Source organism: Ischnura elegans, chromosome 11 (assembly GCF_921293095.1).
Source record: "Ischnura elegans chromosome 11, ioIscEleg1.1, whole genome shotgun sequence".
Lineage (NCBI taxonomy): Eukaryota > Metazoa > Arthropoda > Insecta > Odonata > Coenagrionidae > Ischnura > Ischnura elegans.
The window spans coordinates 70,078,034-70,100,776 of NC_060256.1; the positions used below are offsets into that span (position 1 = coordinate 70,078,034).

At 35.9% G+C, this 22,743-nt stretch overlaps 2 protein-coding genes across 2 annotated transcripts; one reads left to right on the forward strand and one right to left on the reverse strand.

Annotated features, from left to right (window-relative positions):
- Positions 1 to 1,268: 1,268 nt before the first annotated feature.
- LOC124167845 (centrosomal protein CCDC61-like) lies at positions 1,269 to 19,201 on the reverse strand. The gene is made up of 9 exons (XM_046545888.1): positions 18,900 to 19,201; positions 18,712 to 18,794; positions 17,399 to 17,577; positions 13,244 to 13,396; positions 11,767 to 11,995; positions 7,223 to 7,377; positions 7,018 to 7,127; positions 3,470 to 3,865; positions 1,269 to 1,733 (listed from the first exon to the last, which is right to left on the reverse strand). The coding sequence occupies exons 1-9, from the start codon at positions 19,069 to 19,071 to the stop codon at positions 1,651 to 1,653; spliced, it is 1,560 nt and encodes a 519-aa protein (XP_046401844.1). The 5' UTR covers positions 19,072 to 19,201; the 3' UTR covers positions 1,269 to 1,650.
- A 7-nt stretch (positions 19,202 to 19,208) lies between these two features.
- On the forward strand, positions 19,209 to 22,540 carry LOC124167847 (dimethyladenosine transferase 2, mitochondrial). Its single transcript, XM_046545891.1, has 7 exons — positions 19,209 to 19,611; positions 19,684 to 19,832; positions 19,907 to 20,057; positions 20,136 to 20,275; positions 20,388 to 20,549; positions 20,632 to 20,789; positions 22,157 to 22,540. The coding sequence occupies exons 1-7, from the start codon at positions 19,245 to 19,247 to the stop codon at positions 22,449 to 22,451; spliced, it is 1,422 nt and encodes a 473-aa protein (XP_046401847.1). The 5' UTR covers positions 19,209 to 19,244; the 3' UTR covers positions 22,452 to 22,540.
- The last annotated feature ends 203 nt before the right edge of the window (positions 22,541 to 22,743 follow it).

The following is a 22,743-nucleotide window of genomic DNA, read 5'->3' on the forward strand; positions in this document are numbered from 1 at the left end:
AAGATGCCTGTCTCAAACTGGCCGAATTTGAGATACGTGTTGTTAGAACTTAGCCATTGATATTCTCATCCTTCAGCCTTAAGTGTCCAAATTCTTGCCATATACAGTGATGTACTCTGTGTTAAACTACTTTCAATTTATTCTTCATATCAGCACATTACCGTATTTATCTGAATATAGTCCCCCCTTTTTTCCAAAAATTTCCATGGTTAAAGTAAAGGGGGGGCCATATTCAAACATATTTATTTTTAATTTTCCTGTAACTAAAGCATTAAAATTAGTGGAGGATATTTAGAGAAATACGGTATTTTCAATTCAGGCCTTTGAGGTATCCACCAGGGCATAAAGAATTTATTTAATGTTGAAATAATTATCGGGGAGGAGAATAACGCTGCCAGTGGAATGTGCTAACCAATGATGCGTAATTCTGTCTCAAAGTGGAAACTGGAGTGACTCCCTGATAACCCCTGGCTAGGGCCAATAGAATAGGACCAATAAGGTTACTGAAATCTTTCCCTGAAATCTCTTTTTTTATGGTACAATATAATGTAGTAAAGGCAGCATGCATTTGGGAGCTGGTATGGGTTGGGTATTAATGAAATATCCACTTCTGCTTGGAATTCTGGATAAAAATGCTCAGAATTGTCTCATTATTTATACTATCTTCTCAATGCTGCTAGTGGTGAGGAATGATGAGTTTAGTTCAGTGTTTTAGAGAGCAAAATTCATCAATCAGGAAAAGGGAAGTCTCAAGTCAGAAAGAAACTTTTTTGGATCACATTCTATCTACCTATTTGGCTTAATGACTGAAAACGGAATCAATTCTGGGGCAATATTTTGAAAGAGCTCTTCTTTCATAGCCATTTACACATGAAAAAAGCTAAAGCGACACCACAATTAGTGTAACAGCAAAAGTCCACATAACTGAGAGGTAATTTGAATGCATCTATTTTCAGATTTAGTCTTGGCTTAAAAATATAAAATCACTACTTTAAAATTCCTGTCACCTGTAAAATATAATAATATGGATTATTCCTTTATTTTCAAAGTCTTTTTCAACCATTTTTTTATGAATGGAAAACGGGGGCACGTGACCCCCCCCAGACCCTTAAAAAATAGACAAGATTTTTTTATATGGTCTGGTTATCACTGCATTCATTTTGTTTTCTGCATTGATTACGTGGTACCCTTGTGCCCCCCAAGAACAAAATCCTGGATCCGGCCTTGTTTCAACCTATAATATTAGGAATCACTAATTTTTTAGCAACATACATTTTTATTTCCTTTGAAAATATTGGATTTCAGTAAATGACATTTATATTGACATACTGGCCTTCTCTATTCATTAGTAAATTTTTTTAACTCTTAGGCTTTTCCCCTTTGTTTAATTCAGAGCATTTTCCCTATGCACATTTAAATGTCCATGATAATGGAATACATTGGTCGACGTGTTAGGCAGAACAAAAAGTGAAAACAGATACAATTACTCAAACAATCAGTCAGATACATTCATTCTCCCCATGATCCTCAAATATTTTTGTATTTTTTTTCCTTCAGAAGGGAAAAAGATTGACAAATCATTGTTTATTTTCACAAGGACACTTCGTTCCAGACCAAGAAGTAGGTACTCATTATAGTTACTCTCTTGCTTTAAGTTAGAGAAAGGCCCTCCTTCAACATGCTTTGCAGAGCTTTTATTCTTGTTTCTAAGTCAGATATTCTTCCAGAAGCTCCTGGAATGTATGTGAATAAATATTTAACTGGGAATCAATTACATACTGATGATCACTTAAGTTCTGATAGCCTTTAATTATTCACTATGCAACCAGATGTGGAGAGAATAAATCAGAAAAACTGTAGTGAAGTAATTTGCTGGACAGTAACTTCTATCCATTTTTAAGCTATGGTTTTATCATGTTACAGATAATACTTTATACTAGATGCAGAAGTATGAAACCGGAATTTTTTGTGAAAAATAGAAACAGATCTGTTATTTGAAAATTAAAAATATATTTTATTCAAAATAATCTCCATTGGAATTTTATACATTTTTTCCACCTTTCTAGCAGGTTATCAATGCTTCGCCAAAATAATTCTTCCTTTGAAGCGAACCACTTGTTGAGCAATTCTCATATATTTTCATACAAATCAAAGTGTTGCTCGGGGAGTGCATGTCCCAATGATGTGAACTGATAGTAATCGGACGTAGCTAAGTCTAAAGAAAAAGCCGCATGCGCTTGTATTTCCCAAATGAACGCCTTGATTGTATTCATGACCTATTTTTCTGTATTTGAGGGGATCCCACCCCCCATTGTAGGACCCCACTTTAGGAAATTTTCCCGTAGCTTTCAGACAAACAGAAACTGTTTTCTGCATCACATTTAATTTTTCCGCGGTTACTTTTTGAGTCTGGGTATCGTCCTCATTCAATAAGGCTTGCAAGTCTTTGTCTTTAAATTTTTTTGGTATTTTCCCATGGTCCTCATTTCTTATGTCAAAATCACCACTTTTAAATTTTTTAAATCACTTGAGGGTCTAAGTTTTGCCAAGAGCATGTTCACCATATGCTTCCTCACACCTTCTATGCAATTCTGTGGCAGTTTTCTTCAAATGACAGCAGAAACCAGTGCTGTCCGCAAATCATGGTTCGAAGACACAAAACTTGACAAGTGTGAGATAATAGAAAAATGCACCGGTGTATGAAATTGAGGTTATTAAGTGTTGAAAAACTTCATCAGTTACTTGGGAGATGATGGCACTACAGAAGCAGTCTTACAATTTTTTAACTGATAGTGAGCACCATCTATTGGGAAACTCTGGTTTCATACGTCTACACCTGGTAGAAAAAAACTAGCTCGTCATGTTTGGACTCTATCAGTGACCACCTATACACTTTTATGACATAATTCTATATGATTTCAATTCATCCTTTGATACAGCCTTCTCAGATTTGGCATACGTGGTAATTAGAGAAAAATACCTATTTATCAAGTTTAAAATAATGGAAAAGGAAGGCACAGGACACCAAAGCTGGGGAATTCAGATTTTTTTGTGATTTAAGCGAATCTATAAGTAGATAAACATCTAAAGTCACTGGAAAATGGCACAAATTTGCCCCTTTCACATTTTCAGAAGATAAAGCAACACAATGGAGCAATATAATACCTTTTTTATTAAAGGGGGAGATGTTGAGATATTCAAGATCATAATTTAAAGTCAATGACCTTTGCTTAAAAAAAATCATGCTAACATTCTGTGTCGCATTATATAAAAAACGTATCATTGTTTTTTAAAATGAATTAGTTAACGCTGTATCCTTACAAAATAGAAAGATAGACATTTATGCTATCTGAGGAAAGATACTATAGAATAAGGATGGATGTTATGCCAACCTCCAGGTTTTTGGTGACTGTCACAATGCAAAAATGTAAATGACATACGACATTGGTGAGATAAAGCAAAAGCTTACCTCTTCGTGAGAGTTTCCGTGTATCCTTTTTGTGAGGGGCCTGATGTGATAGTGTCTGATGCCTCTGCGCCATTGGTTTTGATATCCTTGGTGGGTTCATAAATTCTGCATCTCCCCTGGCCTTCTTCTCAAATGTTCTCCGAGAAATGGAGGATGACAACACAGAGGAACAGGCAGAACAAGAAGATCCTCTTGAACTGCTTCTGGAAGATTTACATTTTGGCCTTCTTTCTTTTGTTCTTCCTCTTATACTGGAGCAATCAGATGATGAAGAAGTCCTTCCACAACTCGATAACTCACGTTGGCTGGCATGCCCTTTAGTATGAACATGTGATCTGTTCCCAGGACGAGGTGTAGCCACATTTGGACCTTTGCACTGACTTCCCACATCAGAATCTGTCGGTGATAAAAAGGTATTTTTGAGAAATATAATTTTTTAACATCTTCTGTTAACTTCCATTTTCACTAGAAAATATTTTTTCTACTTATTCTGAATTCCTATTGATCAACAAAATGACAAAGAATCAGTTTTAATTACAATCTGAGATAAGGAAGGGATTATCAAACATGCAAGAAATAAATATGCATGATCAAATTTGGTATACCTTAGTATTAACTGGGTTAATGCAAGTTTACATGGAATATTTTACAAATTAATCCCTCTGATCTCCTCTCCCAAATCAGACATCTCTTTTCAATCCACCATGAGCCCTACCCCCTTTCATTCTATTCATACACAAATTCTACTCTTCTACCCAGCTTACATACCATTCTTCCCTCTACTGTAATTTTTAGCATACCCTCCTCACTCTATCCTAAACCTTTGCTTCCTCCATATCTCATATAGTTCTCAAGACTCAAGTTTCCTCTTCTTGCCTACCATGTCCAGCACTTTGCCATTCCTCTTCCTCTTAGTCAACCTCACCTTGTCCATTCTCCTCCATACCCACATTTCAAATACTTCCAGTCTTTTCGCATCCTCCTTCTTAAGCATCCACATTTCTGCAAGTGTTGGTGAGCAAAGAGCTCCAGCACATTAATTTAAAAAAAATATAATACAGGATTTTCTTCCTGAAATCAAATGGAGTGATTTTTCTGCACTGGATCAGGTCTTTAAAATTCCCCTCTGTAGTGCATTTTGTGCCGCAGCTAGTTCAGGGCCAGCAATTATTTGCAGTGATTCTTCTCCTTTGGTAGAAAACACGGTTTTGCATATGGCCATGCTTAGTAAACCGTGAGCTGTGCAGAGATTCCCTTCCATAAAGGTCAAATGGAGGTACATAATATCTTAATTTTGGCCACAGGGTGACAGTGCTTGTTACACTTTGAATTTGGTAACACAAAGTATCAAACCCAAAAAGAAAGTTTCTTGAACAGCTAACTACTTATTCCATGGACTAGCCTGCTGCCTTGAGTACTTTTTTGAACAAAATCAAGTACTTTAAAAAAATATAACAAAAAATTGTTTTAGCGAGATTGTGTGTGTTTCGATGCTAAATTAGGAACACCCTTACTTGTTGTCCATGTTAGCTTTTTGGCAATATTAAACATGCAGGACTTCACTTTTTCCTGGCAAATGGTGGCAGTAAATTCTTGGGATTTTATCCGGGTAATGTCCTCAATCTCCATCACTGCCATCATATTGATGATATCCTTTTCCATCGGCAATAAGGCTGAACAAAACAAGTTCTTTAAAAAAATTTAACACAAAAGTTTATAGGCAAGGCTCGGTGAAAGTGGATGCAAAATTAGGAACACCCTTTTTTGTGGCCCATGTTGCCTTTTTGGCAATACATAGGTAGGATGTGTATCCTGATGGCAACAGAAAAGGATTTCATCAAAATGTCGGCCGTGATGGATGCTGAGGAGATTAGCCAGATGAAATTCTGGGAAGAATTTACGGCCAATATCAACAGTGCAAAAATTCTAGAGAGAAAAAATCACCTTGACCAGGATTCGAACCTGGATCTTCTGATTTCTGGTCAAGTGCTTTAGGCAGTTGTGATGGAGCTCTTAGTTTTAAGCGCCGTCACCAAGGTCAGCCACCCAAGGTCATTACCAGGGACCCTGAGGTCTCTGCTGCCGCAACCAGGGTACGCGGAACCTAGCACCAGGAAGGCCGCGTGAGGGAGAGACACTGACGAAACAGCAATAGAGAAGGACTTCCGCATGTGAGAGACATAGAGCATGTGTATTGCTTACCATCGTAATAAAGTTGCTTGAATTTACTTTCGTGTAATTTATTGAAGTGAGGTCAATTACTGGATTACCCCATTCCCCTTCACCAGTTAAGCTACCTAAGTGAGGCATCTTTCCCCTCCGTCGAAATTCGTGGACTATACTGGATAAGATGGTGTGAACTGCTGAGCATATTATGCGACTTGTGTGTGCACTGCACCACAGCTGGAGAGCAAAACCCGAACTTTGAACACTAATAGGTGTGCGTTTGTGCTTAGCAGATGACTCTGTAAAGTTTTACGTGGCCAGTCCCAGTATATTTAAATTTACCAATACTAACCACAATCTGCCATGACTTTAATTTTAGGGATTAGGATGACGAGGGGTCAGTGAGGGGTGTTGGGACAGGGGCAGCAATATTGTTGATATTCTGCACCAGTCACCATTGACCTTTTCTTTAAACCCTTGCATAGTGATCCTCTCATCAGGTCTTTCCTATTCATGAGCACAATCCTCTTTCTTATTTCCTTACTGCTGTTTCAATTTTCCTCTAAAGTAGTGCCTAAACAGTTGAACTGCTCAAGCACTGGGTGTATGTAGAAGCAAAATTAGGCACACCCTACCGTCACCACCAACTTTTACCTTGAGCCACATATTCCTTACTTGAAATGCTTTACAACACTACATAATTTCCATTTCTGGAGAAAAACTTCTGAAGCATTTAAATCATTCATCTTTACCAAAACTCAAGTAAGGATCCTCATAGTTCATCCTCATGAAGCACTGTGCTCGAAGGCATAGTATCCTGGTTTAAGTCCATGCCATGGAATATGAGCTTCCCTATGTAATTTTTGCTCTTTCTTGCATTTGTGAATATGAATAAGTTAACCACTTTAGAAAATGTGTTGTTTTCTAACAGTTATTCTACTTAAAAATGAAATCAATCATCAATGTATGTACAATTGTCGCAACAGCTGTATAAGTACTAGTTTTCAGAAAAAAATCTTACCTATTTGTAATTTCCAAAAAATCAGGTATTTTAGGATGAGGCTGACTGATTATATTGCCCATATTGAATAATTCATATCTGTTTGGAAAATATTTTCTAATGTTTCCTGAGATCTCCTGATGACCGTGTAAATGAATTGTGTACTTAGTAAAAGATTGAAATTTCTAAAATGTTTTTAATAAAATCAGATTTTTCAGATGATGCATGATTATCTATCAATGAATATCTTGAAATTCAGGAAAGGAAATAACAAGATATTGATGTTAAATTCAATAAAAATTATAATTTTTACACAGAAGAAGATGAATGATTCGTATAGCAATTAAATTGGAAAATTTGGGGCAGAAAAATATTTTTTCACCTGAGTGCTTACTAACAGAATCTAGTCTGCATCTCATATCTTTTGTCAAGGGACCTAGCTTCACCATCTCGGACTTTGGGTTGTTCAGTCTAGTCCGCCATACATCATGCCTGTAACACATTTGCAGAGATCAATTTAAAATCCTAATTGTCATCAGAAAAATGCAATTTTTAATTACATAAGAAACATAGAACCTAAACCATACCTAAATATGGCATTTGGTTTGCTAGGCAAATTTTCATTTTCCCTTGGGGAGGCATTCGTAGGATAAGTTGCAGGACTTCTGCTGCGACGCTTCCAGATTATGTTCACTGGCTCTGCTTTCTGGGATTCATCTTTCCTGTGACGCAGTTCATCCAACTGTGTGCACAATAATTAGCAACAGTTTAGTGATGAAATAGGGATATTCTAATGGGTATATTTATGTACACTACCCTCTACAGGCCGAGAGAAATAGCAATTCTAAGTCAGAAAGAATCACCCCATAGTTTTGATGAATACTTATGAATAATGGAAAAATTAAACTTTGGGCTGCAGGAGTTTGTGATTTTAGCCTCCAGCCTGTTTGGGAGAGAAGCAAGAAATATCTTTCCCCTCTAGCCTCACCAAGTGTCAGGCAGGGAGTGAACCCTGATAATCCACAGTAACTCTCTCTTCTTTCTAGCCAAGGATGGGCCAACATTTGGGCACTTGTTGCAGGCACAATAACAGCATGGATTGGGTAGGAAATGAAATGGGCATTACAATGCAAAATTTCAGGAGGCACCCCCTGCCACAAGGGCTGACCTGGGAGAGATAAGCCTCCTAGTGATCCTTACGGTGACAGAAAGTGCTCGAGTGCAAGATATACGGGTGGCAATAAAAATTTTGAGAAACTGCTGCACGTAGTCGAGCAATTGAAAAACGTTTAAAAACCTTTCCCGAAGTCAGCATGCAAACAGCATAAAAACGTTCCAGCAGTCTTAGGGTTAAAAACAGGAAGGTCTATCACTATTCGCCCCCTAAGCTATGCATTCCACATTACTTTACATGTTTGTAAGTTGCATACACACAGGATACACTCTGTCTATGAGATGTCAAAGAGCTAACAAAATAACATAACTGTAATGTGTGCATAGATTCTCGGGGGAGTATGGTGGCCTGGTGGGTAGAGCAAAAGACTGTTCACCTCAAGATCTGAGAGAAGAATTTAAACAACCTCTCACCAAATTCTTCCTCTGAAAGGTGGTTTAGGGAAAGGAACTGCACTCCACCACTGTGAATGAGTAATACAGTGAAACCTGCCTTTAGAGGAACCTGAGTTAAGCGGAAACCTGTCTTATCCGGAAAATTTTGTTGGTCCTGGCGGTCACAATAGGGTTTTATGTGCTTTGGTGCCCTCTGCTAAACGGAAACTGTCAAACGCGGATTTCGACAACATTTCTCACTAGCAATGAAGATGGTTCCTTAACAGCCAATAATAAAGAAGACGAAAGCTGTGACACCGACCAAGAAGTTACCTTAATATGGGAAGAAAATAAAAAATCGTATAGAGAAATGTTGGCCTTATTAAAAGAATTAGAAGAATGCAGTCTCACCAAAGGTAACACTGATTTGTATAACATCTTACATGAGGCCATTGGCAGGGTAAAAAATTGTATTCTACAGGAAAAAAGGAAAGACAGACAAAAATGACTGATTACTTCAAATAAACAATTTAAAAATAATGCGATGCTGTTCTTTTATTATTTCATTATAATTTCGTCTACGTGGAGAATTTGAGTCAAACCAACCTTTTAGGCAACGCATGCAATAGATGTGATATGACTTTCGCAGTCTTTTTTGAATTGTCAGACCCTGAGTTAAGCGGAATACTGCCTTACCCGGAAAAAAGTGAAGGGCCCGAGAGATTCTGCTTAGGACAGGTTTCACTGTATTCAAATTCCTGTGGCTTATTCTGGGGTGAGCTCAAATGTTTATCATCATCATTACTCATTAATACTAAGATTGGTTTGATGCAACCCTTCATTCCTCTCTTCTACAATTATTTTTATTAGGCCTTATAATGTGGCCAACTAGGTTGTACCATCTTCTCCATAAGGTTTTTAGAAGACTTCTCTTTTCTCCCACTCTTCTCAGCTCTTCCTCATCACTTACTTGGTCAGTCCATTTTATTTCCATCATTCTTCGGTAGCACCACATTTCGAATGCTTACACTCTTAATTGACTTCTGTGCTGCTGTCAGTGTCCAAGCCTTACTTCCATAGAGAAAAATGCTCCATATTTCTATATCAATATTTTTCTTAAGTGAGCACCAAGGAATCTCAATTTTTAGGTGAGGGAACAATGCAGGTGACCAGAAAAGGATACCTCTTCAATGGAATGCATGCGTGAGAAGCTCGCTACAGCATAATACATGTTTATGTACTCTCTTCTCAGAAGCCACAATACTCCACAAGGAAAACATTTCTCTTGTCTCATCAAGAAAAAATTGGATATAACTAAGCAGTCTCACAACTTCAATGGCAGACAGCAGTGGTGTAGCCAGGAATTTCGTTCACGGGGGGTCCAAAACCAGGGAGGAAAATTTTTGAAAAACAGGGTACTAAGTAGAGGTTTTTAAACTAATTTTAACACTTTTCATAACCAAAAAAACTTCATTTGTTGAAGAAATATTTTGTACATTCATGATTTCAAAATTTTTTTTCTTTTATGAGGGAAAATAATTGTGTTTTTTTTATTTTGGGGAGTCAGGACCTCCTGGCTCATCCACTGGCAGACAAGGTGCTATTTAATATCTACTACCTAAAAATTCCTTCATAAGAAAGCCCTCGTCATCGAGGAAGTGAAGAAAAGCATGAAAACTACCAAAAATAAATTGGAGCCTATGGACGGGACATTATTTGGACTTAACTACTGCCTCAAGGATAGCCAATGAATATTATTCATAGTGCAAGATAACTCAAAAGATCACCAGAGGAAATCTCCACAGGAAATATCCTTACAAAAGTCCCACAGAAACCTCAATCATTATTTTAATAGTTCAATGTCTTTTTTAAATACTCCCATAGTAATGAGGGAACTGGTAAAACATAATAATAACTACCAGTTATATTTATTAACTTCTATCCTTGCCTGAAATATGTAACAAATTAATTGAAAAGAACACCGTAATCAGCCACATGAAAAGGTATACATACTAAAAATTTTAGCTAACTTAAAAATTAATCAGATAAATTAATTAAATATTACCAATGAGCACCTTTGATCGCAAAACAATGCAATAAGTACAAATGTTAATGCTAACATAGGAAAATAAATAAATCTGTCAGTTTACACTTTACAACAAAATTAGACAACTGACTTTACATGCCAGTTTAAATAGGTAAACAGAAGTTGTTAAAGGCCTACATTTTAGACAAACTTGTTCATTTAAGGCTACTGAAGTAGAGTTAGCACGAGAGCTAAACAGAACTTTATTCCTTGGGGAAAATATATGAGGCAAATGAGTGAGCATGTGTGATTTTTTATGATTGGTACCAGTGTGGTTCTTACAAATTGGAGAAACTTTCATGAATGTTAGTGAGTGCATGCTTGAGACCTTAACAGAATTGTTTCCCTTAGTGCAAAGCCACTAGGTGAATGAGTGAGAGCTTTTATTATGTTATCCTTTATTTTGACTTATTTTGCCCAATGATATACTTCATTGCCATCCATTTTAACGAGTTCCTAAATTTGCTCATTAAAGAGTTAAAAAAAAGTCTTGGGAAATTTATTTCATTCAATTGAACTTCATCATATGTATGCAGTTGGAGCTATAAAATATAAGGAATTGTCCATGAAAATACCAGTTAAATATGAATGCAAAAATGAGTGGGTGAATTTGGCATTGTTGACCATTATTCAAGGCATAGATTTGAGATTTGATGACCAAAAAATTATTTCCCCATACGCTAAATATGAGGAGCAATGAAGTAAAAAAAGTGCATTTATAGCGAAATAAGGTCAAGTTAAAGAAGTTTGATCATTAAATAATTTGCATTGAAAAAGTAAAATTCACAGCATTGGGGTAGCCTTCGAGTATTTTGAAATACAGTAGATTCCGTTTAATGGGTCCACCGGTTACTTGGGGTAGCCGCTTAATCGGGGTAGATCTTGAAGAACGGAACCCAATGGAGGAATATCCCAGAGTATTCCCCGCTTTATTGGGACAGCATGCCACTTTATTGGGCCATGAGTCGGCGACATAGACTCTAATATCGCGACGAAATTAAAATTTATTGTTTTCAGAATACCATTTTTTTTATATTTTCCTCCTTTGATTTACTCTTATTTTTCACAAATGTTCCTATTCTTGCCCTATTTTGAAAGCTCTTGTTGTTATACTATCCGCCAGAGGATAGGACTTTTCTGTAATAGGACTTAGTAAAAGACACTCATTCAGCGTCGCCCGAGGCTGTGATATATATTTTTAACAAAAATGTTATAATTATTTAAAATTATAGTTAATTAACTCAACTCGCTAATTTATTAATCAAATTAATAGATTAATAAACTTATGTTGCATTATGAACATTCTTTAGTCTTCTTTCTATCATTTCAAAGTTTGTTTATTCCCGTATACAAGAGAGTTCGCCTAATTGGGGCAAAAATCACAAGTCCGGATATGTCCCAATTAACCGGAATCTACTGTATTATTAAAGCATTTGGGTGCACATAATTGCAAGATTTTGGTATCATACATGAGTGAGAAATGTCACCTAAGCATACTTCACGTCTCAGCCGGAGGTTTTGTTCTTGCAAGCCTTTGACAGTAGCTCTGAATGATGCCCTTTCTTTTTTCACTTGTTCCTCGAGAGTTTGAAGGGCCCTTGGGATATTAGTCACTGATGCACAAGAGAGATCTGTTGGCACATCCAGTCCTGTCTTTTTTAAAAGCTGCCTTAGGAGACCAATCTCCTCCTGAAGCATCTGATTCTCAGCTTCCAGATGTTTGACCCTAAACAAATAAGCGTCATAAAATTATGAGATATCATTTAAATTCCAGTTAATTAGGACACAAAGGGACTCGTACACTTTGCCACAACTACATAAGTGGCTGCCCCATTTATCCCAATCATTACGTAAAAATGCATAGATGGGTGTTGAAACAGAAAAGAATCTTTGAGCATTAAAATGCAGTTTTTCCCATACACGAAAGTTTACCTCTAATTGTGAAACAATAGGTAATAAAACTTTAAATCACTTACGTACCAACATATTCAAGCTTAATTAATTTTTGTCTGAAATTCTTGGGGGAGATTAAAGTTTTTATAGATTTTTCTCAGTACCCACACATGGAAACACACACATCAGGTACTTATGATCAGCAGAAACTTGAGCAGCAGAAAGACAGATGATGAAAGAGGATGCTTGTTCAGGAATAGACTGATCAAGAAGGAGAATGTACCAAACTGGTTTCTAACATTTAAAAAATTGTTTTTTTTTCATGGAGCAAGTATGTACTGCAAATATGAATAGATTTTTGTCTTAATTAACTGGGGAGAACTTGAAGTGATTCCCCGATTGTGTTCTGTACTGGGAAATTTGTTCCAAGTAGTAACTCCAAATAACCACAGGCCCAAATAACTGGAACCTGCTGAGTATTGAAAAAATATTAAGGCTATTTCCAAGTCCAAATGTGGTGTCTGAGAAAGATCACTCATTTTTTTCCCACCATATTCAATACAAATAAAAAATATTTATGATTTTTAGAAGCTACCACTTTTCCACCATTGAAAGGAATTTTACATCCAAAATTACTTTTTTGAATTCCACAAACTGCTGGTAGTATTGGAGCCTGAAGTTCAGTAGACAGGATGCAAAGAGCTTGGTTATCTGACAATTTCATGACAGGATAGGGAAAAAATGGCTAATAATACTGACATATTATTTTAATATACATTTATAAAAGTACACAGTAAAAATTCCAAGCCTCCTCTTGGATTTTCTCTGTCCTTCAGACATGTTCATTGTGAATAAGAATAAGTAATTCCAGCATTAAATGAGGGAATTTGTGAAATGAGCTGAGCTAAATTGAATAAACAGGTTCATACAATATTCCAAGTAGGAAATGGTACCACACTTCAGTTCTGTCTCACCCACCTACAGAAAATCTTAACTCAGAGCACACTATTAACATGTCTTACAGTTAAAATTATTATTCTAAGAGTCATTGCTAGTGAAACAAATTTTCACCTTATTTTACCTGTCCTTCCACTGCTCTGTGTGGGAGTTATCTTTGTTATCAGTTAACTTCCCTCTTAGTTTTTGTATTTCAGCCTCCAGCCTCCTGATTGTCCCTTGAAGGATCTGTGGATTTGGTAGGCCAATATATTCCATCGGCAAAGGGTAGTGTATCCTAGGTTTAGATTCAAAAACTTATTAGAACCATTGACAAATAAGATAGTGAGCTGATAGTAACATATGCACCAAATTTGGCTGTGAAAGTTCATTTTTTATGACCACATTATGTGAATTATACAGCTATATATTTACTTCTATAAATGCTTAAACAAAGTAAAATTCTGGAAAACACAAGGCATAAAAATGTAATTAAATTTTTTAAATTCAAAACCAATGCTTCAAAAATACTACAACATCTTCAATTCTGAATCTAACGAAACTCCAAATGCTTAAGGTATAAGAGTCATACATTCAATACAACTCATGGATGATTTATTAAATGCATTGTCAAACAATCAAATATAGCAACTAGGGATGGTCGGATCGGATACCTCGGATCCAAATATCCGCGGATATTGCCCTTCATCGGATACATCGGATCCAAAGTCGCAGTAGATATTGGATCTGGATCCGAAATTTTAAATAATACCTTCAGTGAATTCAAATGCAATAAGGGTGGAAAGATTTCCAATTCTATCTTCGAATGTGCCGTCACATGCGATTCTTGTCCTACTCATGAATGGTTTTGTTTAAAAGCTCTCGCAGAGGTTACATAGGAGAATTCCAACTGTGGAAAATAAAAAAGGTAAAATACGACTGGCACAGAGTGCGACTCTTCCCAAGAGATTGAACAATCACCAGGGAATCTCAGCGTCAGGAATTTGAAAATGCATTTGGATCCAAAAATATCCGATCCGAAAGATCCGCCTCCGAAAATCAAGGATCCAATCCGAATCCATATTCGAAAAAAATCCTGGATCCGTCCATTTCTAATAACAACACTTCTATGATTCCACTTGTGAATCTGCTAAACTGTATAAATATATATGATTATAACAGCTGGAAAAATATAGCTTGTGGACTTGGTCAAGACTGGAGATTCAAGGAAACAGTGAACGTGAATATGTAACATGATTCAACGAATTGTAATCCAAAGGCATTTTAAAGCTTTTGAAAAGCAATGGTATGCACATAATTTACCCATTACAGACGTTTAATAAAGAAAAAAAAACAGAATTTTTGATCATTCACTTAATCCTGTAATGTATAACATCCACTGAAAATAATAACCAATACATTATTTAACATAGGGAATTGACGGGATTCAGGTAGGGCAAACTTCCATCTGTAATATTTTGTTTTTGTTTGAGTTTTTTTCTTATTGACATTAACTTAACAAGAAATTACTGGGGATAGATTTTAACCAGACATAAAAAGGAAGTTACAATTGGATAAGTTGGTTCAATAGGTACACTTGTTTTAAACCAAATAGTAACTGAGATCGAATTCTAGCCTCTAATTCTAGCAAGAACAACCAATACCCTGGGCTGCACCACCCACCCGTTAACTTCCTGTTGTACATAAGTCACCGTCTATACAAGCAATGGGTGTACTAAGTGTTATGTTTTAAAAAAATATTAAATTTGCAGCTGCTTATAAGAATCTACTATATTGCAGATTTCTAGAGTAAGATCACGCATGCAGTTAGTGTACGGAAGGTTAATTACTAAACTTTATTGGCTGAAGATTGTGCAATGTCAGCAAGAAAGAAAAAGAAATTCTAGATATTTTATTTAAGGCACAGAGTTGACAGCGGCTGACAATAAGATTAAGACAATGGTGGACAGCGGCTGATCACAACTGGAAATCCTAAGTTTAGAGTGTAAACACAAATAATTCAATCACAAATGCTTTTGGTATTTTTGCATCTCAAGATATGAAAAAACTAGCTCTTGTATTGCAAGGTGTTACTCAAGGAAAAATGCTATTTTTACCAATGATCCACTTTTCTGCTGATATTAGTGCATGGAACATAGGTGGTAACAAAAAAATAAATGTATCTTTAAAGAAGTAATTATTCAAACATTATTACTTGGTCAATTGACACAGTGCTCATTAGTTTAGTACAAATATGTACTACATGGAAAAGTACTATTGCATACTTTCTGCATTTTTTTCATATTTCTTTATTTTTCTTTTGGTTAACTTAATTACTTTTGTTCAGTAAGCTTTTCAAAGAGAAAAATTTTTGGAAGTTATCATTTATTATGTAGATAGGAACTTGAGGAATAGGTATATTAAAAATTATTTTCCAATTGATTATATTAAGGAAAAAATGATTGGTTTTTAGGGACTGATTTATGGATTGGAAACTAATTTCATGGGTGATTTTCTGAATTTTAACCCTTTTAAGATGGTGGTGTTCTCTCCTCAGCATGAGTGTTGGACTGAGCCCCAAGAGACTCTTCCATCCCCTCTGTATGGAGAATATTTGCATGACATTTGTTAAGAAGGGTCTTGCAGATAATCACACCCTCAGCTCCAACCTTTTTCGACCCCTCCCAGCAGGAATTCTGCAATATCTCAGACTTCGAGGGTAGTTGCCCTCCCTTCTTTCTGGGTTTATAACCCTACCAGTTATGCAATACGCTATAACCATGGATTGGTTCACAGTCAACTAATGATTTGTTTATAAATATGTATAAGCTTCATGGATAATTGTTGCTTGCACTTAAATTGCAGACTTTGAATTGAATAGCTTAGTTTTTTCTGTGAAGTATAAAATTTTGAACGAAGCTCTACCGTCAATATCAACCAAATAATGTATCCATAATTTCCAAATTGACGTTTATGCTGAAATTTAGATATAAAGTTAATATTTATGGTAAAATTTCGTTTAACGATTGTAAATGCTGCTCAAAAGACAAATACTTTAATTCTCATCATATATTTTTTGAGAAAGGAACAAATATTCATATTGCAAAATGACTGAATAAACGATTGCATGACCCCGGAAATTTAAAACTAAAAAAACAACTTAAAAAAGCTTATTTAAAATTTTATTTAAATATTGGTCCCTTACAAGAAAGAGGGTTCATATAAGATGAGGGGTCCAGGTACCTGCTTCCCGATTTCTAGGGTAAGGCCAAAGCCCCACTGCGTTGGGTCCCAAAACTAAGACTTCACATACTCGTGACCGTCATAATAAGGGGGAGAGCAAGAAGCTGGATTTAAATGGCATTTGTTTGCTTGCAAAGGAAAATCTCTGATGAATATTTCCTACTTTTGTCTCCCGGGCCAAGAAACGTATTGCGGGATATTTCCAGCATTATTGTAGCGAAATTATTAGATCAATCAATTAGTTACACACAAATACATGATTAACTTTGTCATGCATGATGCAAATGCATACACCTGACAGACTAGAGATTATTCAAGGTTGTAATCATCACTGCCTGCCACTGAACCCCATACATGCAATGGTAGTTTTACACATCATTTAAAAATACCTAAGGTCTTCACTTTAAAGACCTGGAACAAGTTTACATCTATGCTCAAGTAAAAGAATCAACATAATTGATTACTTAACAATAACTGAAATATAGATAAATACTTTTATTCTGGAGTATTTTTATCCATGTCTAAAACTTTCACAGACGGTGAAGCATGAAGATCAATGTGGTCAGTCACTCCCATGAATGGTATATGATCAGTATGGTGCAGTTTAAATTGGAAGGGGAAAAATTGATTAAATATGGAGCCCATTTGATACTTCATGCACCATACATATATCAGTTTAAATCAAATGAAGGAAACATATATTCCACATATTTAGCTAAAATGCACTGCGTACGAGTCTGCAGTCGAAGTATTAACAAGAAATTTTAAGACAAAAAAAAACACAAAAATAGAAAAGTAAAAAGGATAACACCAAATAAACATTATCACCCCTGTGGGTAAACATTTCTCGGGATTCCCACCGGGTTAATGTTTTAATATCGGCCAACGTTTCAAGTACCGTCTCGGCATTATATTCAGCCCTGAAGATGAGTGCCGAGACGGTACTTGAAACATTGGCCGATATTAAAACATTAACCCGGTGGGGATCCCGAGAAAAGTTTACCCACATTATTCGCCGGGAAAGCATTAAATCATATTTCATTATAACCACCCTTACCTGTCAAATTCCACAGTGTAGGTCAGAATTAAATATCTTCTATTAGATGATGCAATAATTTTAGATCCTCGACTGGTTGGAGGCGAATTCATTTTATAACCATTTTTGTCTTGCTTTTTTCCTCGTAGAAGCTCAAGGGCTTCAAATGTAAGGAGGTCCAATGAAACACACTCACTGGTCTACAATAATTGTATAATGAGACTGGAGTTATATTAATTTATCGATGAAAACAGATATTCGTATATGCACACAAGACTGAGAAAAATGACAGATGTTGTCAATTTAAATTCAAAAGTCAGCAATAACACCATCCTTATGATAAATATATAAAATTGGTACAATAATTTCCACAGCAGTCATACGGCTACGAGAAAAATAAAATAAGGATTTCAAAAAATAGAACATTGATAGAAAACTGGGTCATTCCAACTCAATTCAACCAATGATGAAAGAGCATTTATAGAATAATTTTAATTCTTATTACCTTTTCACACAATTGTCATAAAGTCGTGGTTATAATTCATAAATATAATTAAGTCATAATATAAATATTGTCAAATTTTAATGTTATAAAATTGTTCATTAGCTATTATCAAGTACTTATCTACTCCCTTGAATCGCGCAATAATTTTATTTTATAATAAAGACAAATATCAGATATGATAACAAAAATGAATATTAAAAGTTCCATCTTAAAATTGGGTTGAAAATCATTTACACATACACATATCTTCTCTGTAGCCCATATGTTCCCTATTTAAAATATACTTACAGTATAGTCTTACAATACTAGCCTTGAAATGCACCAAACGCTCCAGTCCAAGTTAATATGAACTAAATATTCAAAGCTCCATTTTAATTGTTCCCACCAACAAAAAACTTTTGTAGACATTTATGTGCGAGCTAAGAGATTTGACTATTATGTCCGCTAGAAAACGTCGGCTTGATTTTTAATTTCACTCATGCCATAGCAGTGAAATGAGATATAAAATATTGTAATGGAAAGATGAAATATTACGTATACATACAATTGGCAAGTGTGGAGAGGGAGATACAGAAATAACAATGAATCCAAGAAATAACCAATGTGATCCCTTTCAATACATTCGATACATGGTACGGCTACTATGAAACGGGCATTATTCGCTTCTTTGTCATGTTTTAAAAAGAAATTTAAAATTATTGTGCACGTGCAGCCATTATAAAGAATAGTACTTGCCCATTCACAAAAACGCTAGAGGTAGTTATAAATGTCATCTTATAATATGCATATAGGATGAAAATAAGCGACATAAAAACAAAATCATAATCACCCTCAGAAGTCCTGATTTCAGCATTCTCAAAAAAATGTCAAAGCGCTTGTAATTTCCTGTCTTGAGTGTGAGGTTTTCAATAACTACAAGAGTAATACACATCAAATTAACATTTAAAGTCTAGTCATCACGTTTCGAAACGAAAAAAAAACTCAAGTTTAAGTGGCACCAAAAATAGGAACACTTACATTTACTGTCGTACTGAGAGCTCCATTCCTCACCAGTATGTTTATCAACCACGGATAACTCCAAGGAACTGCCTCCATTTGTATTCATTTTTATGAGGTACTGATTTCCTTTAAAAACACATGTAGTAACCAGCCATGGCTGCTCACTCATTTTTGGAGAGTTTTCTTGCATCGAGGAAGAAAAAATACTTCTGATTTACGTTGACAAGGCGGCTGAAACAGACTTCATCGGAGAGGCCTCGTTGGAAAAGTTAAAATACCGCGCGCTCCAGGCCAAGGGAGTTGCTTGTTTACATTCGGGCAAGCGGCTAAGGTGCCTTCATTTGTCTGCAGCGGTCATTCAGAATGTCTCAGTCGCTCAAAGAATTGCTTCGCAGAAATAATTTTAGTTATTGTATCACAAATTCCATCTTGATTTGTCTAAGACGGTCAAAAGTACCTCCTAATTTTTATACTTTCCATGGTGCGAGAATTCGTGGTTTTTGCGATGTGCTGTCATCGAAGAGTGATGAGAGAAATTCAATGCAAGTGCCAAAGGTGAAAAAACCTAGAAAAAAACCTCCAAGTGCTCAAGAGCGTCATTTAGAAAAGTTTTATAGTCATTTACGCGATTGCAATGAAGGATTGGACATCAAATCTATTCCTAATCGATACATTTCTTCGGCTGTCTCCAGCGCAGAAGGGTTATACGTTGTCGGATTGAAAACTGCAGGTACATAAAATATTTTTGCTTTATAAGTGAAAAGCTTTTAAATAGCATCTCAATGTACTTATAAAATTTCAGACATTATTGCGAATGAATTGATGGAGAGTAATGTAAATACTCCGATAATCGAAGTAAACCCAGGCGTGGGAATAGTGACCGAAGCCCTCTTGAGGAAGGGGGCTCGCGAGGTTCATACCTTTCAGTCCTCACTATGGGAAGGTCAGAAAGTAAGTTTTTATTTCGAAATACTCTTGCTTAAAGTAGTTTTTAGTGGGAAAATGTTCTTACTGGTTTAATGTAGTTTCAGGGAGTCGAGGATAAGGATGCAAGGAAGGTAGTTTTCTATAAGAATGATTTTTTTAGTATTTGGAAACGACTACTTTTGGATTACTTTGATGATGATAGTCAAAAGGCATTATTGAATATTGTGAAGCCCAAACCCTGGAGTGCAGGTAAGTTGAGTGTCATCCTCAACCATCTGTGCGATGGATTGATCTTCTTTTAATCGCTCTGCATTTTGGTTTCAATAGAACCTCCGGCTAAAATTTTTGCTGCCATGCCGAATAAATCATTCATTAACCACATGATTGCATCAATAGTATTCCAGAAAGGATTTTTCCAGATTGGGAGGTTGGAGTTCTATCTTGCCATAAGACCTCACGATTACCTTGTAAGTCATAATTTTGGCTGACTTAAGAGAGGTGTTCTCCTAGGATATGACAGATGATAATCCTACCTTACTATTTATTTAATGTAGAATTATGTTTTCATTTTAATTGCAGAGTGTCACTGCGGATGGTACAGCAAATTATTTAGTATATCGAGCAGTATCTGTTCTTTTCCAAATTATGTTTGAGAGAAAAATACTCTGCAGGTTACCAGCCAAGGACTTTATTCCATGGATTAAACCGTTCTCTGCTAGAATGAAGCAATATTTACCTAAAGTATTTAATATTATCTTTATAATTTTGCTTATTGATGAGGTGTGTAATGAATTAATGTGGGGTTCAATTTCCTTCCTTGTAGCTTTCAGCTGCTGATGCTGATTGCATATATCTTGTTAAAATCATCCCACGCAAAGACGTGCATGACTTAGTTGAGGGTGAAGATGGCCTCAAAACCCTCTGGCATTTCGTGCGTCAGTGTTTTACATCACGGAGTAACAGAGTCATACCCACTCTTGAGTAAGTAGTTAATACCTGTAAATTGAAATTTTCATATCTTCTCAACAGTTCCTTGTTCCAAATGGCGTGGTTCTGAGGAATGAGCAGATGAATGAAGGAGTGTAGCGGCCACATTGGCTTGTTTCACTTGGGCTCCACCATTGGGCAGACCAATTGATTTCCAAATTGAAACTCACCTGATGGAGGGTTAACTACCCTTAGCCATCAAACTAGTCGTTCTCAATTGTATTCTTGTCTTTTTTTATTTTTAATTTTTCTATCCTCATACTCCATAATGTCCCTAATATCCATATATTTTCAACCCAATCTTGGTTATCTCCTTGTTACGGTGGATAAATTGCTGTCCCTGTAGGTTTTAATTAGATGGTGATCGAAAAGTAGTTTCCTTGTGAAAAATTACTCTATTCTTGCCCTTACTTTTTGGGAGAGAGGTAGTAGGTCTGCAACTAGGCATGCTAAACTCAGGTTCCTGCCAGAGGGTGTGAGAGGTAAAGAGAGTAAAACCTGCATACTCACTGCTGTATTTCTTGAATATTTCCACAGTGCAGTGCAAAAATTCCTCCTAAGAATTTACTGGGATTCGAAATTTGGATAAGAATCTGAATTTTAGACTGGTGATTTACCACAAAAGCCACAAAGAGATCTTTACTTTCCTTAGCAGGCATGTCTGGCTCATACCATTCAATGTATAAATGTGTCTTATCAAGCCAATTACTTTTTCTCCTGCCAGTCCAGCTCTTGGTGTCATCGTTACCCTCAAGCTTTTCCACCATGACCAGGCTTAAGTGTATAGGATAGGTTTATATCATTAGTAATTTGCTAGATTTTACATAATATCTGATGCATGCATTGTAATTGAAATATCGTGGAGTATGGGAACTTAGTTTAGAGATTAATACAAAAACCGAAGCTACTGCCCTTGAAAACCTGTACCTGAGACTATGAGATATGGACCCTCCAGCCTATTGCATACTTCTCACATTATCCACCTGCATTTCATTGGATAGATAAGACTTTTAGATAATGAGTAAAATATGTACATTTTTATTGCCTGTCCTTTCTAATGATGGTGAATGTTTTGACATCACATTGCGATTTGTGTTCATTCATTGGTATTTATATAAACTAGAATTTCCATAGAAGAATATCTTGAACTTTGGTATTGATCTATCAAGTGCATATCATTTCTTTCTAATTATTCTTATGTATCAGTGCAATAAATCCATTATCTCGTCACGAAATAGTCGCAAAACTTCTCTCACCTAATATTTAAAGCGTGAAGCTAAATTTTAATTTTTGCGTCTGTAAATAAATATTTAATGTTATGTATGTTGAATACTCATTGACGTCCTTGTTGACCTTTTCAGGAAATGGATTCCTGGTTGTGGGCCTAGATTAATATTCAACAATATGACAATCTACACACAGTTTGGTGAACTTTCACCTCAACAAGTGCTCAAGCTATTTCAAGACTTCACCAAATGGCCAGAATATCCTCACTGCTCATTTTTAGATTCATTGGAAGCGTATTTACTTAAGTCTTACATGGAAAAAAATCCAGATGGAATTAGTGAAGCGGATTTTGAATCTGCTGATGGAAGTCTGGAGGAAGACCACGATTATGAACCTGATACAGAATCAAGAAGAAGTAAAAGGGCATAAGGCAAATCATTTGCAATGATAATGACCTAAGTATGGTGTAACTCTTCAACCATATATCATATATATTAATAAAAAAAAATAATTTTCTAGTTAGTTTCTTAATCCAATAGCATTGCATGCTTTTTCAAGCAGTATTACCGATTAGGTTGTCCATTAGCATTTCTCCATTAAAGTCATTCCTGTAGGTTATCATGTACACAATATTCCAGCCCTAAAAGATTGACCTGTTTTTTTCTTCTGAAAAGTTTTCACATGGGGGTTGATTCGAAGATAGTGCACTATGGACTATAAA